The following is a 23982-nucleotide window of genomic DNA, read 5'->3' as shown; positions in this document are numbered from 1 at the left end:
GGGTTGTGGAGCCCTATGGTGGTGCAATTATGCTTCAGATTTTTCAATAAAAACTTGCATTCTGGCGTCCTCCGTTTTGGTAAAGTCTGGTATGAGAAGCACTCCACCACAGAATGCTTAAGTGTGATTTGGACCTCAAATATCAAGCAGTAAAATAAAAATGACAGCTTGCTGAAAGTGTTTTCCTTTTGTTTTATAGACATAAAATAGAACATGTTTTTTAGACAGACACTGCTGGGATGGTCACGTGAAACTACACAACTATAGAGGAATTCACACTTGTCAACCTGACCAACCGGTTAGACATGTGATATTTTTAACTGTTATCACTTCTTTGTAATTCAATCCTTTGGCTTTGTAAAGGTTACCGCAGGAGAAACATAGAACTCTCTCTTGCTAGCAAGGACCAAGACCTCTTTTGTAGCTATAGACAAGCTATTGCACTACAACGCCCTTATGTATTCCTTCTTGTGTAATAAAATAGTACCAGACACTGGAAGAGGCTTTATAAACGTAGTAAGATGAGTGTCATCTGTCCTAGGGTTGTACTTCTCTAGCTTCAGTGTTACTTTTTCTATGAAGTACCCATTAGGACTGGAGCTAGCACATAGCAATGTCTACACAGCATGGTAGCTAAATAGTCTTCAAGTTTGCTTTGCAATGCTTGGGGTCCTGGCAGTGCCCCTGATTAGACTGTGCAGCCAGACCTCCTGTACTGGGCCCCAGGCCCCATCAGTTCAAAAGGGGGGCCTGGGCACTTGCTCAGCAGGAGGGCCACTGTACTCTTATTGCAGACACCAATCCTGTTCTGTCTCCCAGATTCTCCTCCTTTCCCTCCCTCCGGCTGCACTGCAAAGGGGATTGGTTCTAGCACATGCACCCTTTCCATCTGCTGTCTGGGCCCTCCTGTGTGTCCCTTTCCTCCAGAGCGCTGCCAGCTTCTCTCCTCTTCCAGTGGCAGCTGTTACAGGCACACAGAGGGATGTCATTTACTGGCCCCTTCCTTTCCTTAATGAACACAGTGAGTGATCAGTACCAGTCACTCCTTTGTCCATTCATCACAGAAGCATAGTAAACTGTTTCCTGTTCTTCAGTTTGTGAGTGAGCAGAAAGCCTCAGAGCACTTCCCATTTATTCATCTTGGCTTCCCAGATTGTGAGTGTGTGTACGTAGCACTACCCCCATAGGAGCCGCTGGTGAATATAGGCATCTCCCATCCTGCACAGCCAGGCACACAAATTTTCCACAGACACTGGAATCAGTCCTTGCAGCTTTGTTTTGTTGTTTTTTTACAACAGTCTCAGTCAGATCCAATGTGAATGCGCTTTGAAGGCAGGGACCGCGGGCCCATTTGGCAGCGTAGCAAAAAGAAAGGTCTTTGGTGCTAGCTGTCCTTCCTGTGGCTACTGCTCCCAGTACCACCTCTTCAGGCACTGCCAGCCCACCTGGCTGCAGCTGCCCCTTTCACTAACCCTCCTGGCTACTCCGGTGCTTCTCCGGGCTCTCCCGTGCAAACGGGGACCCAGAGAACAAATCGGCTGGCACTGGAAGAGAGGCATAGAGATTTTTGAGGGACAGATGGTCCCTGGCAATCGCTATGATCCTCGGAGGCCTGGGCACGATGTTATGACATCATGTCCGGGCTGCACAAGTAAACAAAGCCGAGAGCTTGGCTAGAAAAGCATCAGATCATCAAATTTTTTTGATCTGATGCTTTCCAGCCTGGAGGAGGGATGTGGGGTCTTATAGACCCCACATAACTCCATAAAGAGGACCTGTCATGCACTATTCCTATTACAAGGGTTGTTTACATTCCTTGTAATAGGAAAAAAAGTGATTAAAAAAAAACAATAAAAAAACAAAAAAAAACAACATGTGTTAAAGGGAAAGTGTAAAAAGTAAAGCTGGCACGCAGAAGCAAATGCATACGTAAGTCGTGCCCGCATATGTTAACGACGTCCAAACCACACATGGGGTATCACCGTGAGCGGTAGAGCAAGGGCAATAATTCTAGCACTAGACTCCTTTGTAACTCTAAACAGGTAACGTGTAAAAAATTTTAAACCGCCTATATAGATTTTTAAGTACCGAAGTTTGCCACCATAGGAGTGTGCACTATTTTAAAGCATAACATGTGATCTATTTACTCCGCGTAACATCATCTGTCACATTATACAAAAAAAAAAAAAAAAAAAAAAAGGCTAACTATACTGTTTTGTTTTTTCTTTATTCATGAAAATGTTTTTTTTCCCAAAAAAATAGCGTTTGAAAAATCACCGCACAAATACCGTGTGACATAAAAAGTTGCAATGACTGCCATTTTATTCCCTAGGGTGTCTGCTAAATATATATCTATATATCTATATATATAATGCTTGGGGATTCTGAGTACATTCTCTAGCAAAAAAAAGTATGACACTTCTCATGTAGAAGAGAAGTGTCAGAATTTGCGCGGTATGGAAGTGGTTAAAAAAAAATAAAACGTATTGCAAGTAAACATTTGAGGGGATGCTGAAAGAAGAACATGCAACAATAGAATTTTATTTGCAGCAATTTAATTATGAAAGATGCAAAATGATGCTTTACAAAACAGAAAACTATATTCATGAACTGCATGTTTTAAATACCACTGTACATTTTACAAGAGAAACAAGTGAGGGAAACTCGCATAAGACATTTGCTTTCAGTCCAACTAAATGAAACCCTGAAACAGCCCGGTATTATTACTATTGGTAGGGTACGATCTTAGCACATTAGGGGGATAAGGTTGTGTAATGCTTTATGCTATTGGCACATTAAGGCATTAGTGAAGTGAGCAGTTTAAAAAGATCTGCCCCATTAACACAAGTAATGTATGCCAAGTTGGTAGCTAAATGAAATATGTTCGATGACCTGTGAGAAAAGCATTTAAGTTGCATTCGTTCTGTTGTAAGGCACATGCTTTTTCTCTTAAATCAACAAAAATGAATGCCAACGTGCATTTCCACTGATTTTAATAGAAAACACGTGTGCCTAAAAAGGGACAATAAGCCTAAAATATTGGCAGTTCCTAGAACACAGAAGTGTTTGTTTTTTTTTTGTTTTTTTGCAATAAAACAAAAACGCTAAGCCAATGTAAACTGCAGAAAATGGATAATAAAGAATTGCGTTTGCAAACAAATAGGCCTTGTACCATTGTTTCTTTATACCATTACATTTTCTGCTGAGCAGACACATTGCTTGTATGGATATCCTGTATTAATGGAAATGACTCCTGGTGAGAATTGTGGTTTGGGCTGATAATTGGTGTGAGCTATATTTCATTTTTACAGGAATAAGCAAGGCATGTAAAGAAGAAATTGGGCTTATTTTCAGGGAGGTTTGTGCTGTTATATTACTTAAAATGCTTACACAGGACACTGAAGATGGCGGCTGTCACTGTAGTAGCGCCAGCTCTTCGGGGGACTGTGCAAGCGGCTTCCCCTCTGCACACTAACCACGAGGGGTACACTTACTGCTGCCATCCAGAGAATGCCTTGTATTTTTTTAAATATTACAAGGCATTTTGATTGGATAAGGTGGAGGTTGTGATGTCACTGTCCCTCCTCTCCACCACGACTAATCAGAGAATGCTTTGCATTCATTGGAAAAAATACAAGGTGGTCTATGAATGGTGACAATGGCGAGTGACCCCTGTGGACAATGTGCAGTGGAACAGTGGCTTGCATAGAACCTGTGTGGACCAGGAAGATCGTAGACATAACTGAAATGACTACTACAGTGATTGTCAGCTTCCCCAGTGGACCCTCGAGTATGAGCTATGTAAGAGGGGGTGCCGATAAGTATTGAGCCTTGCCCAGGAAAAATTGAGCAAGGAACCTGTAAATTGCAGGGTGTACCGGCCAATTTGCCTATATTCAATGGTGCAAAAAGTAACTACCTATGATTTTAACTTATCTTTCTTTTTCAGGTCCAAGGTGAACATGGCGGCACCTCCAGAAAAAGAGCATAGGACCATAATCAAGTTCCTGTTTCTCCAAGGGAAAGGTGCGAAGCAGATCCATGATGAAATGTCACAACCTTGGTGACAATGGCCCTTCATATGCAACATTGGGTTGTCAATTTTAAAACTGGCCATTTCGGTGTTGAAAGTGAGAAACCCAGTGGAAGGCCTGTTTCTGTGCCTGCAAAAGTCAAAAGTTTTGGGATCCACTTTGCTGCAAGCTTTCTCATTTCCAAGTCGTTGTGGATAATGGCACCAACTCTCTCACGTGATATTCCCAGATATGTAGCAATACGTTTGACTGAAATTCGACGGTCCTCCATGATCATGTCATAGATGGCTTTCACATTTGCAGGCACAGGGACAGAAACATGCCTTCCACTGGGTTTCTCACTTTCAACACCAAAGTGGCCAGTTTAAAAATTGACAACCCAACGTTGTATGAGGGGCCATTGTCACCCAAAGTTTGTGACATTTCATCATGGATCTGCTTCGTACCTTTCCCTTGGAGAAACAGGGACTTGATTATGGTCCTATGCTCTTCCACATTGAATTTTTCTGGAGGTGCTGCCATGTTCACTTTGGACCTGAAAAACAAAGATAAGTTAAAATCATAGGTACCATTGAATATAGACAAATTGGCCAGTACACCCTGCAATTCACAGCTTCCTAGATCCATTTCTTCTGGGAAAGGCTCAGTACTTATAAGCACCCCTAGTATACTTAAATTGGGCCAAGCTGGACAAATGCAGCTAGGCAACATAGATCATAGTTAGAGTTCAGCTTTAAATTATTTTATTCCCTAGTATTTTGAAACAGCGGGCTGATGAAAACCCACTGACTGCAGATGGATTCATGTTTCCACCAACATGGAAGGATTAGAGCACCGTAGTAAAATACAAACATGGTTCTTTCATTTAGCAAATAAACCTACGTAACATTTTCCAAAAACTTCAAACTTAAAAGGCCTTGTTCACACAGGCGTCATCAAAGTATTCAGACTAGCAGTTGGGCAGCAGTAAATCCCTGTGGTTAAACCACATTTTTAGCAACACCCCAACCACTCCCCCTTTAGCTGCGGAGGCAGTGGTTAAGGGTGTACACATAACGTGGCAGGATTTATACCCCTTGTCACTTTCAGCGGGTGTAGCGCCCACTGAGCACAATCCATTCAGGTTAATAGAACCACTCTACAAGTGCCCCACATGGCTGCGATGCACTAGTGCGGGGCTAAAGCAGATGGTGAGGTGTTGATACAACACTTCCTCACCACCTGTCAAATGCTCTCCTAACAGTGATCTGAATGCAGGTTGCTCTTCAGAGTTTAAAGCATGTCTGATCAAGCTCTAATGTTTTTGAGAAGCTCTGAGCAGTTTTGTTGAAGCCTTAAATAAAGCTTCTGGTATGGCGATGTTTAACCACTTCAGCCCTGGAAGATTTGGCTGCTCAATGACCAGGCCATTTTTTTTGCGATACGGCACTGCGTCGCTTTAACTGACAATTGCACGGTCATGCGATGTTGTACTCAAACAAAATTGACGTTTTTTCCCCCCACAAATAGAGTTTTCTTTTGGTGGTATTTGATCACCTCTGTGGTTTTTATTTTTTGCGCTATAAACAAAAGAAGAGCAACAATTTTGAAAAAAAACAATATCTTTTTACTTTTTGCTATAATAAATATCCCAATTTTTAAACAAAAAACACATTTTTTCTCAGTTTAGGCCAATATATATTCTACATATTTTTGGTAAAAAAAAGAAAAAAAAAAAAAAAAAAATCGCAATAAGCGTATATCGATTGGTTTGCACGAAAGTTATAGCGCCTACAAAATGGGGGATAGATTTATGGCATTTTTATTATTATTATTACTAGTAATGGCGGTGATCAGCGATTTTTATTGGGACTGCGATATTGCGGCAGACACTTGACACATTTTTGGGACCAGTGACAATTTTACAGCGATCAGTGCTATAAAAATGCACTGATTACTGTATAAATGGCAGTGAAGAGGTTAACACTAGGGGGCGATCAAGGTGTTAACTGTGTTCCCTCTCTGTGTTCTAACTGTGGGGGGATGGGATTGACTAGAAGAGATGAAAGATCGGTGTTCATAATCAGTATGAACACACGATCAGTCATTTCTCCCCTGAGAGAACCGGGATCTGTGTGTTTACACACACAGATCCCGGTTCTCGCTCTGTCACAAACGATCGCCGGTGCCCGGCGGTCATCGCATCGGCTCCGGAGGCACACGCGCCCCCTAGTGTCCAAAGGGCAAAGCGACGTAAGGTAAAGTCGTTTTGCCCAGGGGAGTAATCCTGCCGCAGTGAAACTGCAGCGGCTGGTCCAGAAGCGGTTAACACAGATCTTAAAGTGGTTGTAAACCGAACATATAAAATATGAACAAAGCATATCCCTCTATAGTGTGTACTTGTCTCAGTTAAGAGCACTAAGTGTCATTTCTGTCTGCTGCCTCCTTCCTCCTATCAGCATGAGTCACTTTCCTGACACCAAGAGGAAAATGGTGACAGGGGAGGGATCTCCAGCTGATTGACAGCCTCAGCTCTGTTCCTGTGTGTTGCGTGAAGTGGGTGTGTCACTTCCCTCCAATCAGCTCTCCTCACCGTTGTAACTTCTGCTCTCCGCCCCCTTGCTTTTTAGAGCTAAGAGATCCTGTGTAAATTCTGCACTTTGAACAGATGTAGGGAAAAGACATTGATATTTACAATAACCTTCTCTGTGCCATGCTGGAACATCTCATTATCTGTTGTAAACTGGATTTGTCCTTACAAAGAAGTAAACATCGAGGAGCTGGGTCTCTGCATTGTATATTACTGAGGGGAACTCTGTGTGTCCCTTTTGTCAATAGTGACAGATTGAGTTTCCTCTCATTTCAAAATGTTCTTATTCATGTGAATGGGAACACAAATATAGTAGGGTTTTTTTCTTCCTTAAGAATAAGTTCACCTTTCATAACATGTTACACCCATATTCAGGGTGTAACATGTAACATATTATGAATGCACCGGCCCCTTATGCCGCCCCCCCCCGACATGACAGCAGACTGGGAATATTCTCCCCATGTCTGCTGCGACAATTCAAAAAATAAAAAGGACGCGGCCGTGCGGGATTCGGCCCACCCAGCCGAGTCCCTCATTCACAGTCCTCTGTTAATGAAAGACTACAAGGTCCGACAGCGGTTTTTTTTTAAAAAGTGAACTTATCCTTTAAATGGGATTGCAATGTGGGAGTGCTGGCCATCACTTTAACCACTTAAGGACCACCCCACACAGACATACTGCGGCAGTGTGGCCCTCCTAAGCGAAATCACGCACAGGTACATGATTTTGCGCAGTGGGTCTGGGGGGTGCGTGCGACGCTGACGACCCACTCTTGCTGTAATTGGACACAGTGGGAGCCAATTAGCCGTTTCAGCAGCCGCGATCATTCACAGGAGAGGCAGAACGGCGGCCTGCCTATGTAAACAAGGCAGACTGCTGTTCTGGGAGGGGGGAAGATGGAGAGAGTGTTTCTGCAAAGCAGAGATGTTGTGTTTCGCAAAGCAGAAACACGGCTCTCAGTCTTCTTTCAGTCGCAGCATTAGCCCCCCCCCCCCCAGTTAGCAAGCACTCCCTAGGAGCACACTTAACCCTTTGATTGCCCCTGATGTTAACCCCTTCCCAGCCAGTGTCATTAGTACAGTGACAGCGCATATGATTTAGCATTGATCACTGTATTAGTGTCACTGGTCCCCAAAAAGTATTAAAAGTGTCCCTTAGTGTCCGATTTGTTCGCTGAAATGTCACAGTTCCGCTAAAATCTGCTGATCGGCGCCATTACTAGTTAAAGAAATAAAAAAAAATAAAAATTCCATAAATATGTCAGCCAGTTTGTAGACGCTATAACTTTTGCGCAAACCAATCAATATATGCTTATTGGGATTTTTTTTTTACCAAAAATATGTAGCAGAGTAAATATTGGCTAAAACTGATGAAGAAATTAGATTTTTTACATTTTTTTCAAAATGGTCAGGCTTTTGTTTATAGTGCAAAAAATAAAAAAAAATGCAGAGGTGATCAAATACCACCAAAAGAAAGCTATTTGTGGGGGGAAAAAAAGAACATAAATTTAAATTTGGGTACAGCATCGCATGACCACGCAATTGTCAGTTAAAGTAACACAGTGCCGTATCACAAAAATGGCCTGGTCATGAAGGAAGGTAAACCTTCCGGGGCTGAAGTGGTTAAACAAACTGCTAGCAGGTGTCCTACTAAAGCCTGCTAGCATCTTTAATGATACCCAATTAGTCTCTGTGGAAGCTCAAACTACTACTACAGTGATAGCAGCTGTCTTCCAAGTGCCGTGTCGAGAGACTGCCCTTCCGCTGCCATTCAGGATGCCTTGCATTTCTTTCAAACCATGCAAAGCATTCTCTGATTGGATGAGGTAGGGATAGCGACATCACTGCCTCTGCTCTCCACCCCGTCCAATCAGAGAACTCTTAGCATTCATTGAGAAACATGCAAGGCATTCTCTGAATGGTAGCTGTGACACGCAGAAGGGCAGCAGCACAGCACCCGAAAGATCAGGGCCATCAATGTATTATCTCAGACTACCACAGTGATTTAAGCTTCTTTAAAGCCCCAACTGGGTATCACATAAACATAATTATTATTATTATTATACAGGATTTATATAGCGCCAACAGTTTACGCAGCGCTTTACAATATAAGTAAATAATATAATACATAACTGCATTGTGCCAAGGTAAGGCATAATATACCATCCCTGGAGTTCAGCCTTAAAGGCTTCAAACAAAGCTGCTTGAAGATGGTCTAAAGTTTGGCAGACGTCACTCTTATGCCGCGTACACATGACCGGACTTTATGGCAGACTTTGTGCGGCAGACTTTGACGGACTGCCCTAGCGTCGGTTTTTGTCTGTTGGACTAGCATACAGACGAGCGGACTTTGACTGGACTAGAGTCCGTCAAAAAGATTTGAAACATGTTTCATTTCTAGGTCCGTCGAACTTTTGGAGAAAAAAAGTCCGCTGGAGCCCACACACGATCGAATTGTCCAACGGACTCCGGTCCGCAGGACCAAGTATGCCATAAAGTCCGGTCGTGTGTACGCGGCTGTATACTGCTCTTAAACAATCAAAAGCCTGTGTGGACAAGGGGGTAGAATAAAGTTGTGTTCATGCACACAAAATATTAACCGTCGAAGCTCCAATCCCTCAAGGACGAAAATACAAAGGCTTTCTGAGCATCACTTTGGATGTGAAGTGCCTGTCCTTCTAATGCTCATTCTTTCATGGGAAAGATTAGAGAGCAGTTAAACCTCTAACATAAACCAGGAATAAATCTGCCCAAGCTTGATAGTTGTTCGCAAAAAAAAAAAAAAAAAAGGCCTCTGCCAGTTCCTACACGGAAGTAGAGCTACGGCATGGATAATTCGATGTTCTGCTGTGTACGTCACACCTGGTTTATAACAGTGGACTGCACATCTGTCAATGCATTCTCTAGAATTGGAACAGATTCTACAAGGTATGAATGAACAGGGACTCTGTACTAAAGTCTTTGGGAAGAGTCCAATATATTATGTTAATTCAAAGGATGCCAAAACAGCCCAGCAGTCATAACAGGAAAATGTCAAGGACGGCTAATGAAATAATACGACTTACACATCTATTATCAATGCACAAAGTTCACTCAATCCTTTACAACCAGATATTGCAGCCCTTTAATCCCTTTGGCAAAGAAAATGTTTAAACACAATGCCTATTAAAATCAGTAAAAACCTAGATGCATAAATAATGCTTGTGTCATGGAAATGGAAAATAAGGATGAACAAAAAATAAAAATCCATTGCTTAACTGTGGACAAACATTATACCAAGGACTAAAAGAAATGTCATTTAACATAAATTACTTACAATATGATATACTGAAAAGACTAAACATTCTTAATTACAATACAAAATCTCTACAATAAAACATCTTTTTTTAAACACATCTGATAAGTGCATCCTTAAGTGCACACGTTGTCATAGCAACTAAATAACGAGCATACAATGAGGAAGGTATATCCTAGAAACTGCATATCCCTTTAATCCAGACAGTGACCAAATCAAAGATGGTCTTTTTCTGAAAGGGGCAGTCTTACCCACGATAGAGATCTGAAATCATCTCACCAATAGAGGTTTGTGCCGAACTCTAAACCCCTCACCTACTAACTATGATTATTTTGCCCATACAGAATACATGTACATGATCCTAATGTATACAACGTTCATTGGTATTCTAAAATTCCATTTTAGGGTCAACAAAGGTGGTATTATTCATTGGCATGTCACACACCAAATAACTCAAGTGGGTTCATTCGGTAAGATGCCTGCAATGGAGCAATAATGTACAAAGTGCAGTAACCCATTGCAAACTCAAGTAAGGGCCCATTCACTTTACATAACTGGGTCTGCACATGTGTGTTAACATACATTGCATTAAGGAAGCCCATTCATTTAAATGACCTCCCTGACACACCAAAAAAGGTGCATGTAGCATTTTCGGCAGCAGACTGCAATAGACATTACTATGTTGCACTGCCACACATGTCCATCAGCAAGGCGAGTTGGGAAACCATTCAGATGGCATCTCAGCACACCAACACCTATTACCAAGTGCATCAATGTGAAGGCCCTTAGGCTCGATTCACACCTATGCATGTTGCTTTTGAGCGTTTTTGGAGGGTTTTTTTTCATGCTTGCCACGTTTTTGAGCCGCGTTTTTGCCGCGTTTTTGCGGCGTTTTTGCCGCGATTTGCGTTTTGCGTTTTTTTTTTTTTTTCATTTTTTTTTACAGTCTTAAAAAAAAATTACAAAAAAAAAAAAATAAAAAAAAAAAAAAAAACGGCAAAAACGGTGCAAAAACGGTGCAAAAACGGTGCACTTGCGTTTTTGATGCTTGTCCATTGAAAACCATTACATGCAAAACGCTGCTTTTTGCATGAAAAAAAGTCCCCGACCCTTTCCAAAAACGCAGAGATACAAAAAAGCATTGATGTGAACATGTTCCATAGGAACCCATGTTAAAAAATTCCCGTGCATTTCTGCAAAATGCAAAATGCATCAAAAAACGCGCTAGTGTGAATGGGGCCTTAAAGCCGGTCACTGATACAGAGCATATAATGACATCTTTAAACCGATGAGTAGGTTCAGATAAAAATCAGCCAAAAATCCCATGCAAATTTTAACTTTCCTGGTTGTCCTCAAAAATGCCCACATTCCTTAAAGCATAAGTTCACCTTTTGTAACAGGTTACCTTACACCCATATTCAGGGAGTTTGGACAGCGAGCAGGGGATCTTCTCCAAAGAGAAGATGACCGCACTCCAGATTGCAAAAGATGAAAACTTTATTCCATAAAATTCATGGTAGATATCAAAGATATATTCATGGTACACTCACAATACAGAGGAGCAGCAGCACCATGGTTGACGCGTTTCACGAAAAAAAAATTTGCTTAATCATAACCAGGGGGATCTTCTCCCCTGCTCGCTGTCACAATCTAATAAACCGCAGCCATGCGGGGCTCTGCCCATCCGGCTGCGTCATTCATTCACAGTGTTCTGTAAATGTGAAAACGACAAGTACCAACATCCTTTGTGGCTGTCTGCTTGTAGGTCTGAATGAACTACCAGGGCACTGTTAAGCGCTCTAGTAGAGTCTTCCTGTCAGCGTGTGACTGCCTGTAAATATCATAGGTACGGGCAGACAGTCTTGCAGGACCGTGGCATTATACCAAAGATCTGCTGATTGTGGGTGCAATGCTTTACAGGCTCCTAGCAAAAAAAAAAATATATATATATATATATATATATATATTATATTATAAATATATAAAATTATTTTTGTAAAGGTGAACTTATCCTTCAATGGATCTTTAAATATCCAATGGGGATACTCCATAGAAAGGGCAGGGCCATACTAGACTTTACGGAAATAGTGAAGAACTGCACTAAAAATTATAGGCCTCAACCTCTGCATCTACTGAACAGTTTGATGACCTGTGGCCTTGACTAAAAGTAACCTCTGTATTGTGACAGATTAAGGCTGATGTCCACATGAGTGTCAACCAGAAGAGGCTTTCATTATCTCACTGATATCTCTCCCTTGCTGGTGTGGATAAATGCCAAATCTCTCTTGCTAGCAAGGGATCAACAAGAGAACACACACCTCACTGGTCCAGCTAGCAAGAGAGCAACACTATAAAGCAGAAAACCACTTGATAAATTTGCCACCAACAACAGGATCACTTGTGTGACATCAGCCTTATTTTATGCACTGCAAGTATATTAACCTGACATCTTAGTTATGAGTTCCTGCAATTTGCACTCATGTTTGCCATGTCTAAAAGAACAAGCCTGTACCACGGTTTACCAGCCAGCACTGGTTTTAGACCTGTGCTCAGGACAAGAACTTCTGCCATGGCTGCTATGTGACCCAAGGGATGGGGTGGGGGTAGTATAAGATGCTTCCCATCCAGGTTCCTGAGAGTCTGGACAGGTATGCTGACAATGCTTATTGACTGCACGCTCTGCCCTGTTCCCTAACATTACTAACTAGCATGGATATACTGCTTGCATTTTAGAGCATCTGCATACAGAGATCCCAAACAGGCAGTGCAATCCATATTGTCACTGTACCTATCACTTTGTACCCTGCCCCATCCTGGCTGGGAGGAATAGACCAGAGGATTTATGTGCCCCGGGTCCAGGACCCTTTCTGCCCCTACATGTGTCATAGACGATGAGCACTGAAATAATATAGTAAGTCACAAAATAAGATGGAGTACAAACTCTTGAATAGGAAAGCCATTTCATTACCATTTCCACATGTATAAGAACACAACAGCAGACAAGAACAGAGGACCAAAAATGGCAGTAAAATATAAAGTACTGAGCATTCGCACACACAGCCCACACACACACACAACACACGTACATGTCCTCTTTCGGCTACAGACTTCATTATAGCTGTAAATATTTATTTCTTTATACAATAATGTACAGCCGACATTGCCCTTAAATTACTACAGCGCAACATGGATGACAGACCTGCTGATTTATAGACCAAATAAACTAGAGAATGAAAATTGGCTGCTGCACAAAGCAAATAATTGGGTTTAGCTTTAATCTTACACCAGCATTAGATAAGCAAATCCGGAAACAGCAAAACCATTTTTCATTGCTCCAGTTTTAAGCCCCTAAAAGTCAGCCCTTAAGATAGAAATGTCTTTTAGTATATAGATAAAAAAAAAAAAAAAAGCCTTTTGTGTTTTCTAAAAAAAATTACGAGTAAAGCAATAATTATAGTTTATTCCTGCCCTGCAGAGAAAAGGATTTGGGAGGACATATGATCCCCTTTCTTGTCATGCATGTAACCAGTTGACTTCAGGCTTGGGAGTCGCCTTGCATAACCACAAAATATTCTGATCTTTAAAGAGCCGCTGAGTGTCGTACACACGATCGGATTTTTGTCCTGGAATTGTGTGAGGACAGACTGTTTGCCTAAAATCCGACCGTTAGTACGCTTCATCAGACAATTGTTGTCCAACTTTCCGCCAACAAATGTTGGATGGCAGGCTAGTAAATTTTCGGCGGACAACGGTCTGTTGTCAGATTTTTATATTGTTTTGACAGATGGAAAAGTTTCTCTCTTATTAAATGCTTCTCCATGTATCAGTTAATTCCTGCTTCTATACCAAGGATGTTATATAGCGCCACAAATCGTCTGAGGCCTGACCTTATCTAGGATTATTATTTCTAAACATGTCAATATAAGTATAGGATTGTGGGTTTTTTTTTTTTTTTTTTTTTTTTTACTACTGCAGCCTGAAAAAGGTTTATCCCTAAACAAAGCTTTTTTCCAATCAGCTGAAAAACTTTCCAACCAAGTGGCCAAGATGATGAATTTGGGATCCAAATTGCTTTAAAGTGAACCTGTGCTTTTCCCCTGAAGCTTTGACTGTTGGGACTAAAAAAAAAAAGCCCAGTGTAAGCTTTAGATTGTGACGTGGAGCTTACACAGGTCTAAGGGCCCTCCTTTAACCCTCATGTGACACTGATGGGTGCCCAAGTGGCCAATGAGTAAGCGCCAGCACTGTCAAGAGGAAGGAAGGGGAGTGATTTACATGCTTCCCATACCTGGCAGTATGGGGTATTTCTCTTTGCTGTTGATTGCTGAAGAACAGGAAAGCATAAAGGTGTGTACAGGTGGGGAGGGAGGCCGTCGAGTAAACCTGTTGCTTTGGCCTGCATGGACTGAATTGTCTGAGAACATACTGCCGGTTTAATTTTGCCTTGCTTTCACAGATCTAGGATTTCCTCCCCCCACCCAATTCCATTAAGAAAAGTGACCATTCTTAACGCCCAGTGCCTGCCTTTAATGCTGGAAGAAGTGACAGTTCAAAATTCAACTGAATGGTATTAGCCATTATATCACAAAAGGTCACAATTCAGCATTCACATGGACAAGGTATTTCAGAATGATCACCTCTATGGAGAACCCAGTAAGGCACTAGTGAAACTATTCTTCTGCAACTCAAAAAGATATATAGTTTGTGTATAGTATTGATCCTGAATATCACCCCGCTGGGGGCAAATCACTCCCGTCTACATGACGGCCCAGGTTTCCAAAAGAGACAACGGGCAAGATTTAAAGTGCCAGAAATGAGAATAAATTTAACGCAGAAATCCAATTTTATCCAACAAGCCAGTTGGAAAATGTTAAGCAGAAGTTGAAATTTTGCAATAGAAAATACATACAGCATTCTTATATATTATTATACCCGATAGGTGGAAAGATTTCCGCTCTCGCGCATTTTCAAATTGCTGGATTTCTATTTCATGTAACACAAATGCTGTTTTCAAAATACTTTTGTACACCAATAGCATTTTACTGCATGCTAAATAGATTTTACTTGAGCTTTTAATTTTTCTTTTAATAAATTAAATTAAGTAAATGTGAATTTCTTCTACTTCTACCAGTGAATGGGTCCTTTAGATGTTCTATCTAATCCGGCTAATGAAAGCAGATATACGATTGGCTGCAGTAAGTCCATGTTACGCCAGTAAGGGAAATCTGGACAGAGGGAAATCTTTAGGTTGCCCTTGATGATGTTCTGAAAAGAATTGTGGTTGCAGGAAAGAAATTTGCACCTGGTATGGCCTAAGCAAGGTGCCTGCACTACCCCTTTATTCGTGGATAATTTTTTTGTTAGGGCTTGCTCTGACTGAGCAGGAGTGATAATCACTTACAGTCTGTACTCTTCACCCCCAATCAGCATGTTTTCAGTACTAGTTGAGAATAAGTATACAGATTACTAGCTGTGACATAACTGACTGTACTGACCCGACTACTGGCTCCAGATCAGAACCCCAATGTATTGAAACCAGAGAGCCATGCAACTAGCATAGAAGGTCAACAACACTAGTACACATAATACCCTTACCAAGAAAATCTGCTTAATCACCCTTGCATGGATCACTTAAATCCTCAAGGGCCCATTGATACTATTGCACTGTATTAGAACATGAGTGTTAACACATCAAAAAAGTACATGTAGCATTTTGGCAGTGCACCACAAAACAAGCTAATGTGTTGTTACAGTGCACATCTATCAGCAAAGTATGTTGGGGTGCCACCTGTTACTGCAGTGCAATAGTGTGAAAGGGCCCTAAAAAGGAATTCATCTGGATAATATCCAAAAGCTGTCAGCACAAAGTTTTTGAAGAGGCAATTTCAGCAGGGACATCCTCATCTTTGCTCTTCTACATAGCGAGTTATAGAGCCAAAGCGTGCAGCTGAATATGAACTGCACTGCCATTCCACATACACAGGTTTGTTCCAAGTCATTGAATCGCCAACAGACAAAGTTGCATCTTCAAAAATAATTCAGCAATGGGGGCTTCCTTATTTCTATATGGCCAGTTTTCTTAGGCAAAATGTGGCTAGTTAGACCTATGCATGCTAAGACTTCTTAAGGTGAATCCTTTCGGATAGGCAAAACTCTAGTTTAAGATGGATTTCTTGCTGTCATACAGTAATAATGCATATGCATGCTTTGGAGTTCTGAAATGATTCCTGAACATTCTTTCACTAGCCTGTCTGAAGGTGTGAGGACTCAGCAGGAGTAATGCTGGCAGATATCTCATTGAACACAACAGGCATGGAGACATAGGGTCATCCTTGGTAGAGCCAGGAACTGCCCCTGTATTGTGTAACTCACATAATGAGACAATGCAACAGATTTTTGTCCTTTCTTTCCTACAAGAGGGAAGTACAGACCAGGTTTCTGGGAGATTTTCCAAAATGTTGGAAAATTTTCTGGCAGTGAAAGCAATCAATCTTAACTTTGGAAGAGCTTGTCATCACCCCACTATGAGGTGGATTGAATGTCACACCTGGCAGTCGATTCAATCGTTCACGGCTAGTCTAAAACAAAAGTAAAATGGGCAATTTTAATCCTGGACGCTAAATTATTTTATTTATACTGCAAGCAATCTGCTCATTTACACACTGTGCTAAGGTCACACCTCAGCAAAAAGTCACTGAGCATAAGGCTTCAATCACAAAGACTATGTTCTCACAGGAGCTGGGTGCAAAATGAATGCAGGCTTGTATTACTAATCTGATGTTCCACCCAAAGTCCTAAAAAAGATCCTAAAGGATCACTAGGCTGCTCCAGATTTTAGTGCCATCTTTAAACCTCAGGAAAGTAGACCTCGTTATTATAGTAGCCATATAAAAGTAGTTTTTTAAATTCAAAGTTAGTTTCTAAAATTGTATAGATGGCCAAGAACAACAAAATGAACCTTACCCACCAAAGGAACAGATAACCCAAAGTTGTAGTTGTAACCATTTCTGTAGACAAAGATTAAAAATATATTGGTTGCTCTGTTAAAAAAAAAAAGTATTTATATATACGAAGTGAAATTCCTTGTTTAGCTAGAGGGGACTAAAGTCTAATAATCAGAAAAAAATGTATGATTGCACTGGTACCCTACTGCTCACTTACCAAAACAAAAGTGCAAATTAGTTCTAGCAAATTGGATACAAAACCTAATAAAAAAAGTTGCCATCTTGGAACAAAAAAAATAAAAAAAAAATAGTTTTGTTAGCTGTGACATAAACTGCTCTATGTCCTACAGCAGTCTTTTTTCAGTTAGCTTTTCATAATGCAACCCTAATATCACAATGCGGGATGGTGAACATGCCGACAATCCTATATAAAGCAAACACTTATCACTAATACATGTATGAACACATGAATTTTGCATGGCGACTTTATTCAACTTAGATTTCCAATTTTGGGTGCATACTGGAGGGTTCAATCACTTGCTGGTTTGTTATTACTCTCAGAAGATTTTTCCTACTCCGCTCTTCCTAAACACCAGGAAATCACACCCAGAGAGAGAACCTACAGATGTGAACCTCAAACTGAGAACGCGTCTCAGGATGACTTGCCTATCAAAGGGGAATTTGTTACAAGGGCCGTACCCATCACAGCTAAATTTCACAGCCAGCGAGGGAGGCTGCCTAGCCACCTAAAATGTATACAACTGAATAATGCGGTTATCTATATAAAGTCACTGAAGTGGAACTCAAGCCAAATAGTTTCTTGCAAATAATATTTCTAATTCTGTTGGTATTGCGATTCGACCTCTGGCAAATTATGGCATTGATTTACTAAAATGGAGATTGCAAAATCTGGTGCAGTTCTGCATATAAACGAAACAGCTTTCAGGTTTTTTTTTTGTTGCCAAAGCTTAATTGAACAAGCTGAAGTAAGAAGCTGATTGGCTACCACGTACAGCTGCACCAGATTCTGAGTGCTCCAGTTTCAGTAAAACAACCTTCTTAAAAGTTCATCTACGTTCAGTCAGATTTCTGGTGTATACACAATTATGGGATTACTACAATAGTAATCTGAAATATTTGAATTAGCATTAATTTAAAATTACACTCAAGTTTGGCCGAGTACATACCCAGACTAAACCTTGATATTTTTCTAAAGTTCCACTATAAGCAAATGTCTTTGGACATACAAAAAGTTCTGATTGAACACAGATGACACTGTCGGAACAATCTGTGCATTGTAGCCTTGCCATAGAGAATTATTTATCAGCGATCTGTTACAATACTCAGATATAGTGCAAACTAATAGGTAATACATTTGATTGTACAGAACACAAGTGTTAAAAGCGTGCTTATAAACATGAGCACCCATCGCCTATATTACAGTGAAGAAAGCCATTCTGTATACAAAAACAATATTTTACCTTCCCTGGGAACGCATGATGCTGGAATTACGAGACTCATAGTGCCCCATACCTCACACATGGCCTACAACTTCATACACATTGATTTGGACAACCAGCGCCTTTATGCAAGGTGTGCAAGAGGACACGTACACTTTAGGTCAGACAAAAGTGGCTAGCACTAAGGCACTACTGCATTATACCTCATTGTCGTATAGTTATTTTTTTTTATAATATAGTATTAGTTCTTAATCTAAATTGGCAGAAGTTCACATACAAATTTAAACCAAAAAAAAAAAAAAATCAGTAAGTGTTGAGGTCAGTGGTTTTAGATTGTATAGTATGGTAATCCTTTCAAGGTCAATGTTTTTGTCACTGGGTGCTTGAGGTTTTTTTGCAATACAAAAATATGTTTGTAAATTGGTTGCCTCTCGGGTAGTTTCCATAAACTGTTTCTTGAAGGGCTGAAAGAAGGGGTAGAAAAAGATAAGGCAATGGCACGTCACCATTAATAATGTAGATATGCAATTTTTCTAACCAAGTTATTTCACAGAGAATTGTGTGTGCTTATCTACAAAGTAGCAATTACTGGCTTGGTTTAAAGCAGTGTCTCTTCAGATTTCTCTTCAAACCTCCTCCTTCCAAAAAAGTTAGTACATCTACTTAATCCGACATTCAAAATGTCAAAAGATCCATTAAGTGATTACAACAGCTCTGATCCAAAGGAGAGAAAATGAGCCTTGAACAAAACGATTTGTTCTTAGTTGCTTCATGAACAAGTTCCTTCTGTTTGTTTACGAAATGAACGAAGCAGCCTGCACCCCTATGGGCAGCCTGGATCACAGCTTGTCGGAACGGAAACTGTCCTCTATTGTGGGGTCTGGCAGGACCATGTCAGGGTCACTTAACATGTTCAGACCATCCAAGCTCAAAGGTCCAAGTTTCAGCTCATCATCCAACTGAAATGTATTATCTGTGTCAAAGCCCAGTTCGGAAACTCCTGCAACCGCACTTCCAATGTCCTTCGATAAACTGTGGTTTGTATCATCTGCAAAACAGAATCAAAGAGAACTATATCAAAACAAGCTTTGCTGTGTTGGCGAGGCTGTGCCGAAGAGGGCACATTTATGCACTTCCCCAAAACGCAAACATTTTGGAAGAACATTTCTCCTTGGATCTAGAAAACCACCTTTAAGCTCATACAATTATCTCCCCTCCACTGTATTTCTTGCTACCCCTTCTTCCCTCATATAAAAATAGCGGCACGCCACATCTTTAAATGCGGCAAAATGCTTTATACCCAATATTAGGAAGCGGACCCAGTACCCCACACTTCAGGACTATGTAGTAGAATGTTCGTATTTACCCACATATTTCATAATATTGATATTAATTAGCATATGTATTAATAACTAGCAATTATTGCCAAACAATAGTTATTATTTCTAGAACTTTAAGAGTAAAATATGATATAAAATATGTATATTTAAAAGTTGAACTCTAGATGAACTCTGTACTTCATATTGGTACTTTTTTTTTTTTTTAAAGACAGTCATAAGCTTACTGGGGGAAGTTCACTGGGATAGAACGTTCCAGACATCATGTCTACTGATGTAGACACTCTATTATTTATTTAGGTTAATTACATTGATATATGTCTTGACCAGTGGTCTCCAAACTGCGGCCCTTTCCTGCTTTTGTCCGACCATTGGGGCATTATTCCCCTTCCTGTCGGCAACAGAGTGGCATAGTTCCCGCCACTGACACAGACAATGGGGCACTATCCTCCCACTAACACCAGTGAGGGCGCACTATTCCTCCCAATGACGCCGCACTATTTTTCCCATTGATACCGATAGGATGCTATTACTCCTCCCCCCCCCCCCAGAAGGCTGCGGGGCTGAAATTCCACTCAGACTGCCGCAGAGATCTGACTGAAAGTGGGAGCAGGTAACTGTCAAAACCAGATACCTGCTCCCCCCAAAAAAGTGCCAATAATTGAGGAGGGGGAGGGGGGGTGCAAAGGAGCAGAACTCACTTTTGGGTGAAGTTCTACTTTAAAAACAATCTCTTGCAGTCAGAATTGGTAAAGCTTTTTGCTGTACTTTTGAACAGGGATGCAGACCCTGCCTCGTGCACAAATATTTATGGGTGAAGCAAGCCATAGTGGGCTCAGAGAGCTGGAGGAGCTAAAACCAAGAACCGCATTGGCCTGAACTCTTATACCAGTGGATTCTGGGTCACTTAAAGAAAAAGCTTTAAAGTGGATGTAAACCCAATGTCATCCTTTCTAAACTACTGCCATAGGGGTTATCTATAAGGATATACATGCCTCCCCTCTGTCTATTATGAGACCCAAAAAACTGCATATTCTGTGGGCGGGTCTGTTGTCTGGAGCTCGGTGGGTGGAGTCGTGATGTCAGTAGACTCCCCGCCCACCTCTACACTCCCCTTGTCAATATGCATTTTCTACTGTGTATTTCTTACACTGAACTTCTGTTATGATCTCTAACATCCAGTGAAAAGACAGGAAAGTAACCACATGACTTCAGCATGCCAAATCATGCTGAGGTGTGGAACAGCCAATCCTTGCAGAGCTGCTGAAGAAAGGAGTGGGGGAGGGAATTAAAAAATAATGCATGTCTTAGGCTAGTGCACAAGATGTAAATCACCTGTCACTCACAGCAAGGGGGAGGATTTGACAAAGTTTTTCTCAGTTTGTCAAGATTTATCTCACTGAACAATAAAAGAGGATTGCTCAGAGGTGGATTAACTCTGTGTGGCAAGACTGGGCTCAAATGATAGGAAATCTTATACTCTACATTTTTTTTTTTTATAAAAAAAACATTTTCGGGTTTACCACTTTAAATAGCAGAAACAATTACATATAACACATGCATTTAGCAGGTAGGATTTTACACCAACACATTTAAATACAAAATGTAAATGCTTGTCTGTAGAGAACATTTAAAACAGAATGGCTCTCATATTATACAGGTTTTATTAAACATCTAACTAATTTCCTTTGTGGCCAGCCTACAGCCTCGTACACACGATCGGATTTTCAGCAGACAAAGCGTCAGACTTTTGTCCGAAGGGCGTGTGCCTGGATTTTGTCTTGCATACGAATTTCAGCTCTTGAGCGCCACCCTTTGGGAACCTTCTGCTAATGTTGTGTTTGGTGAGCATTGATTCCGTGCATGCATGTTTGTACTTTGGACTTTTGTGTGACAGACTTGTGTACAGACGATACGAAAATTTGACAACAGACCGTTGTCCACTGAAAATTTATTAGCCTGCCATCCAACATTTGTTGGTCCAAAGTTGGCCAACAATTGTCTGAAGGAGAGTACTAACGGTCAGATTTTAGGAAAACAGTCTCATCATACAATTCCCTGCAGAAAATCCGATTGTGTGTACCAGGCTTTAGAGTGCATTAGGTGCATGAATGACTTTGTGCATGATGTTCTGCACGTGTGACTAATCTATACTAGAGCAGGACATATGTGAAAAAGTTTACATTTTATGTGTCCAGTAAGATATCCAAGCTAAATTATTACACACAAGCTTGCTAATGTTCCCCCTAAAAATTAATAATGCAAAAACATTTTTAGTAAATTCAAATTATATTTGCTGCGGTCTCCTTACGCGATATAAAACACGTTTTGCCCAAAATCCTGTTTTACTCATCATTGAAGGATTCATCCACTATTCATGTGAACCAACATCCTGTTTCCTGTGATTGTAGTTTGGTAATGGGTGAGCCAACTGCAGCAACTCCCCAGTATCACTCACGCCATTAGCAACACCTAGATGACTTTATGGCTCTGCAGACATTTCATGAACAACTTATATACAAACAGTATTTACTATTACGCATTATCTGGAAATGACCTCTTATGGAGTTTCTGTTAACCCTGCATTGTATGTGTTGACCCACACTAGCACAGATTACATGTTGCTTGTCAATTTTACAATAAATGTAAGTGTCCATCCACAATCCACAATCTTTCCTTGCATGGTACAATAGCCGTTATGCTACTGACTGGAATGGTACCAGCTGATTGGAGAGAAGCCAATGTAGCGTTAATATTTTAAAAAGGGCCCAAAATACATCCTTGGGAATTACAGACCAGTTAGCCTATCATCAATAATATGTAAATTCTTGGAGGGGATGATAAGGGACTATATACAAGATTTTAGAAATGAAAACTGTATCATTAGCAGTAATCAGCATGGATTCATGAAGAATCGTTCTTGCCAAACCAATCTATTAACCTTCTATGAGGAGGTGAGTTGCCATCTAGATAAAGGAAGGCCTGTAGATGTGGTGTATCTGGATTTTGCAAAAACATTTGACACAGTTCCCCATAAACGTTTACTGTACAAAAATGGACCATAGGGTGAGTACATGGATTGAAAACTGGCTACAAGGGCGAGTTCAGAGGGTGGTGATAAATGGGGAGTACTTGGAATGGTCAGGGGTGGGTAGTGGGGTCCCCCCAGGGTTCTGTGCTGGGACCAAACCTGTTTAATTTGTTCATAAACGACCTGGAGGATGGGATAAATAGTTCAATCTCTGTATTTGCGGAAGATGCTAAGCAGGGCAATAACTTCTCTGCAGGATGTGGAAACCTTGCAAGAAGATCTGAACAAATGAATGGGGTGGTCAACTACATGGCAAATGAGGTTTAATGTAGAAAAATGTAAAATAATGCATTTGGGTGGCAAAAATATGAATGCAATCTATACACTGGAGGAACCTCTGGGGGAATCTAGAATGGAAAAGGACCTGGGGGTCCTAGTAGATGATAGGCTCAGCAATGCCAAGCTGCTGCTAACAAAGGAAACAGAATATTGGCATGCATTAAAAAAGGGATTGACTCCAGAGATAAAAAAAAAATTCTCGCTCTACTAGACTCTGGTCCGGCTGCACCTGGAGTATGCTGTCTAATTCTGGGCACCAGTCCTCAGGAAGGAAGCAAAATTAGACCTCAGGTGCAGCACTTGCACCCTACTACAGTGATAAAGCCTTAGAGTACCACATCCCTAATGGGATAAAGTCACCATAGTATGCTGGCCTTTAGCAAATGTCTTTAAAACCCTCAGATCTGGAATCTTAGCACGGTTTGGCTTTACTAACAACTTCTTACAAAGCCATCCATAATTCGGGCTCCAGCAACATCACAAACTTAGTCTCAAAATACCAACCTAATCATTCGCTTTGTTCCTGCCAAGACCTCCTGCTCTCAAGCTCCTTCATCACCTCCTCCCATGCTCGCCTCCAGGACTTTTCCAGAGCCTCTCCAATCCTATGGAACTCCTTATCCCAATCTGTCCGATTATCTTCTACTCTATTAGCTTTCAGAGAAGCCTATCCTACCCACACCTAACAACTGTATTTTCCGTTATTCCATCAGCTGCTCATCCCCCACAGTTATTACCTTTTGAAACACGTGACCCTCCCTTCTAGATTGTAAGCTCTAACAAGTAGGGCCCTCTGATCCCTCCTGTATTGAAATGTGTTGTAACTGTACTGTCTGCCCTCATATTGTAAAGCGCTGCACAAACTGTTGGCGCTATAAATCCTGTATAATAGTAATAATAATAATAATAATAGATAAAGAACTGTATCAGGAAGTTGGCAGCTGATTTAGGCAGGCCATAGATGGTGCGAATTT

General features: G+C 41.0%; 1 protein-coding gene across 2 annotated transcripts in view; it reads right to left on the bottom strand.

The window, feature by feature from the left end:
• Positions 1–2538: 2538 nt before the first annotated feature.
• Positions 2539–23982, bottom strand: part of CRTC3 (CREB regulated transcription coactivator 3) — a 221507-nt gene continuing 200063 nt past the window's right edge. For both annotated transcript variants that reach the window (XM_073618561.1, XM_073618562.1), the window contains one exon: positions 2539–19349. In XM_073618561.1, coding sequence (XP_073474662.1) covers positions 19141–19349 — 209 coding nt within the window. In that variant the 3' untranslated portion in view covers positions 2539–19140. The remainder of the gene's footprint in view (positions 19350–23982) is intronic.

Source organism: Aquarana catesbeiana, linkage group LG03 (genome assembly GCF_042186555.1).
Source record: "Aquarana catesbeiana isolate 2022-GZ linkage group LG03, ASM4218655v1, whole genome shotgun sequence".
Taxonomy (NCBI): domain Eukaryota; kingdom Metazoa; phylum Chordata; class Amphibia; order Anura; family Ranidae; genus Aquarana; species Aquarana catesbeiana.
This window is presented reverse-complemented; position numbering and strand designations above follow the sequence as displayed.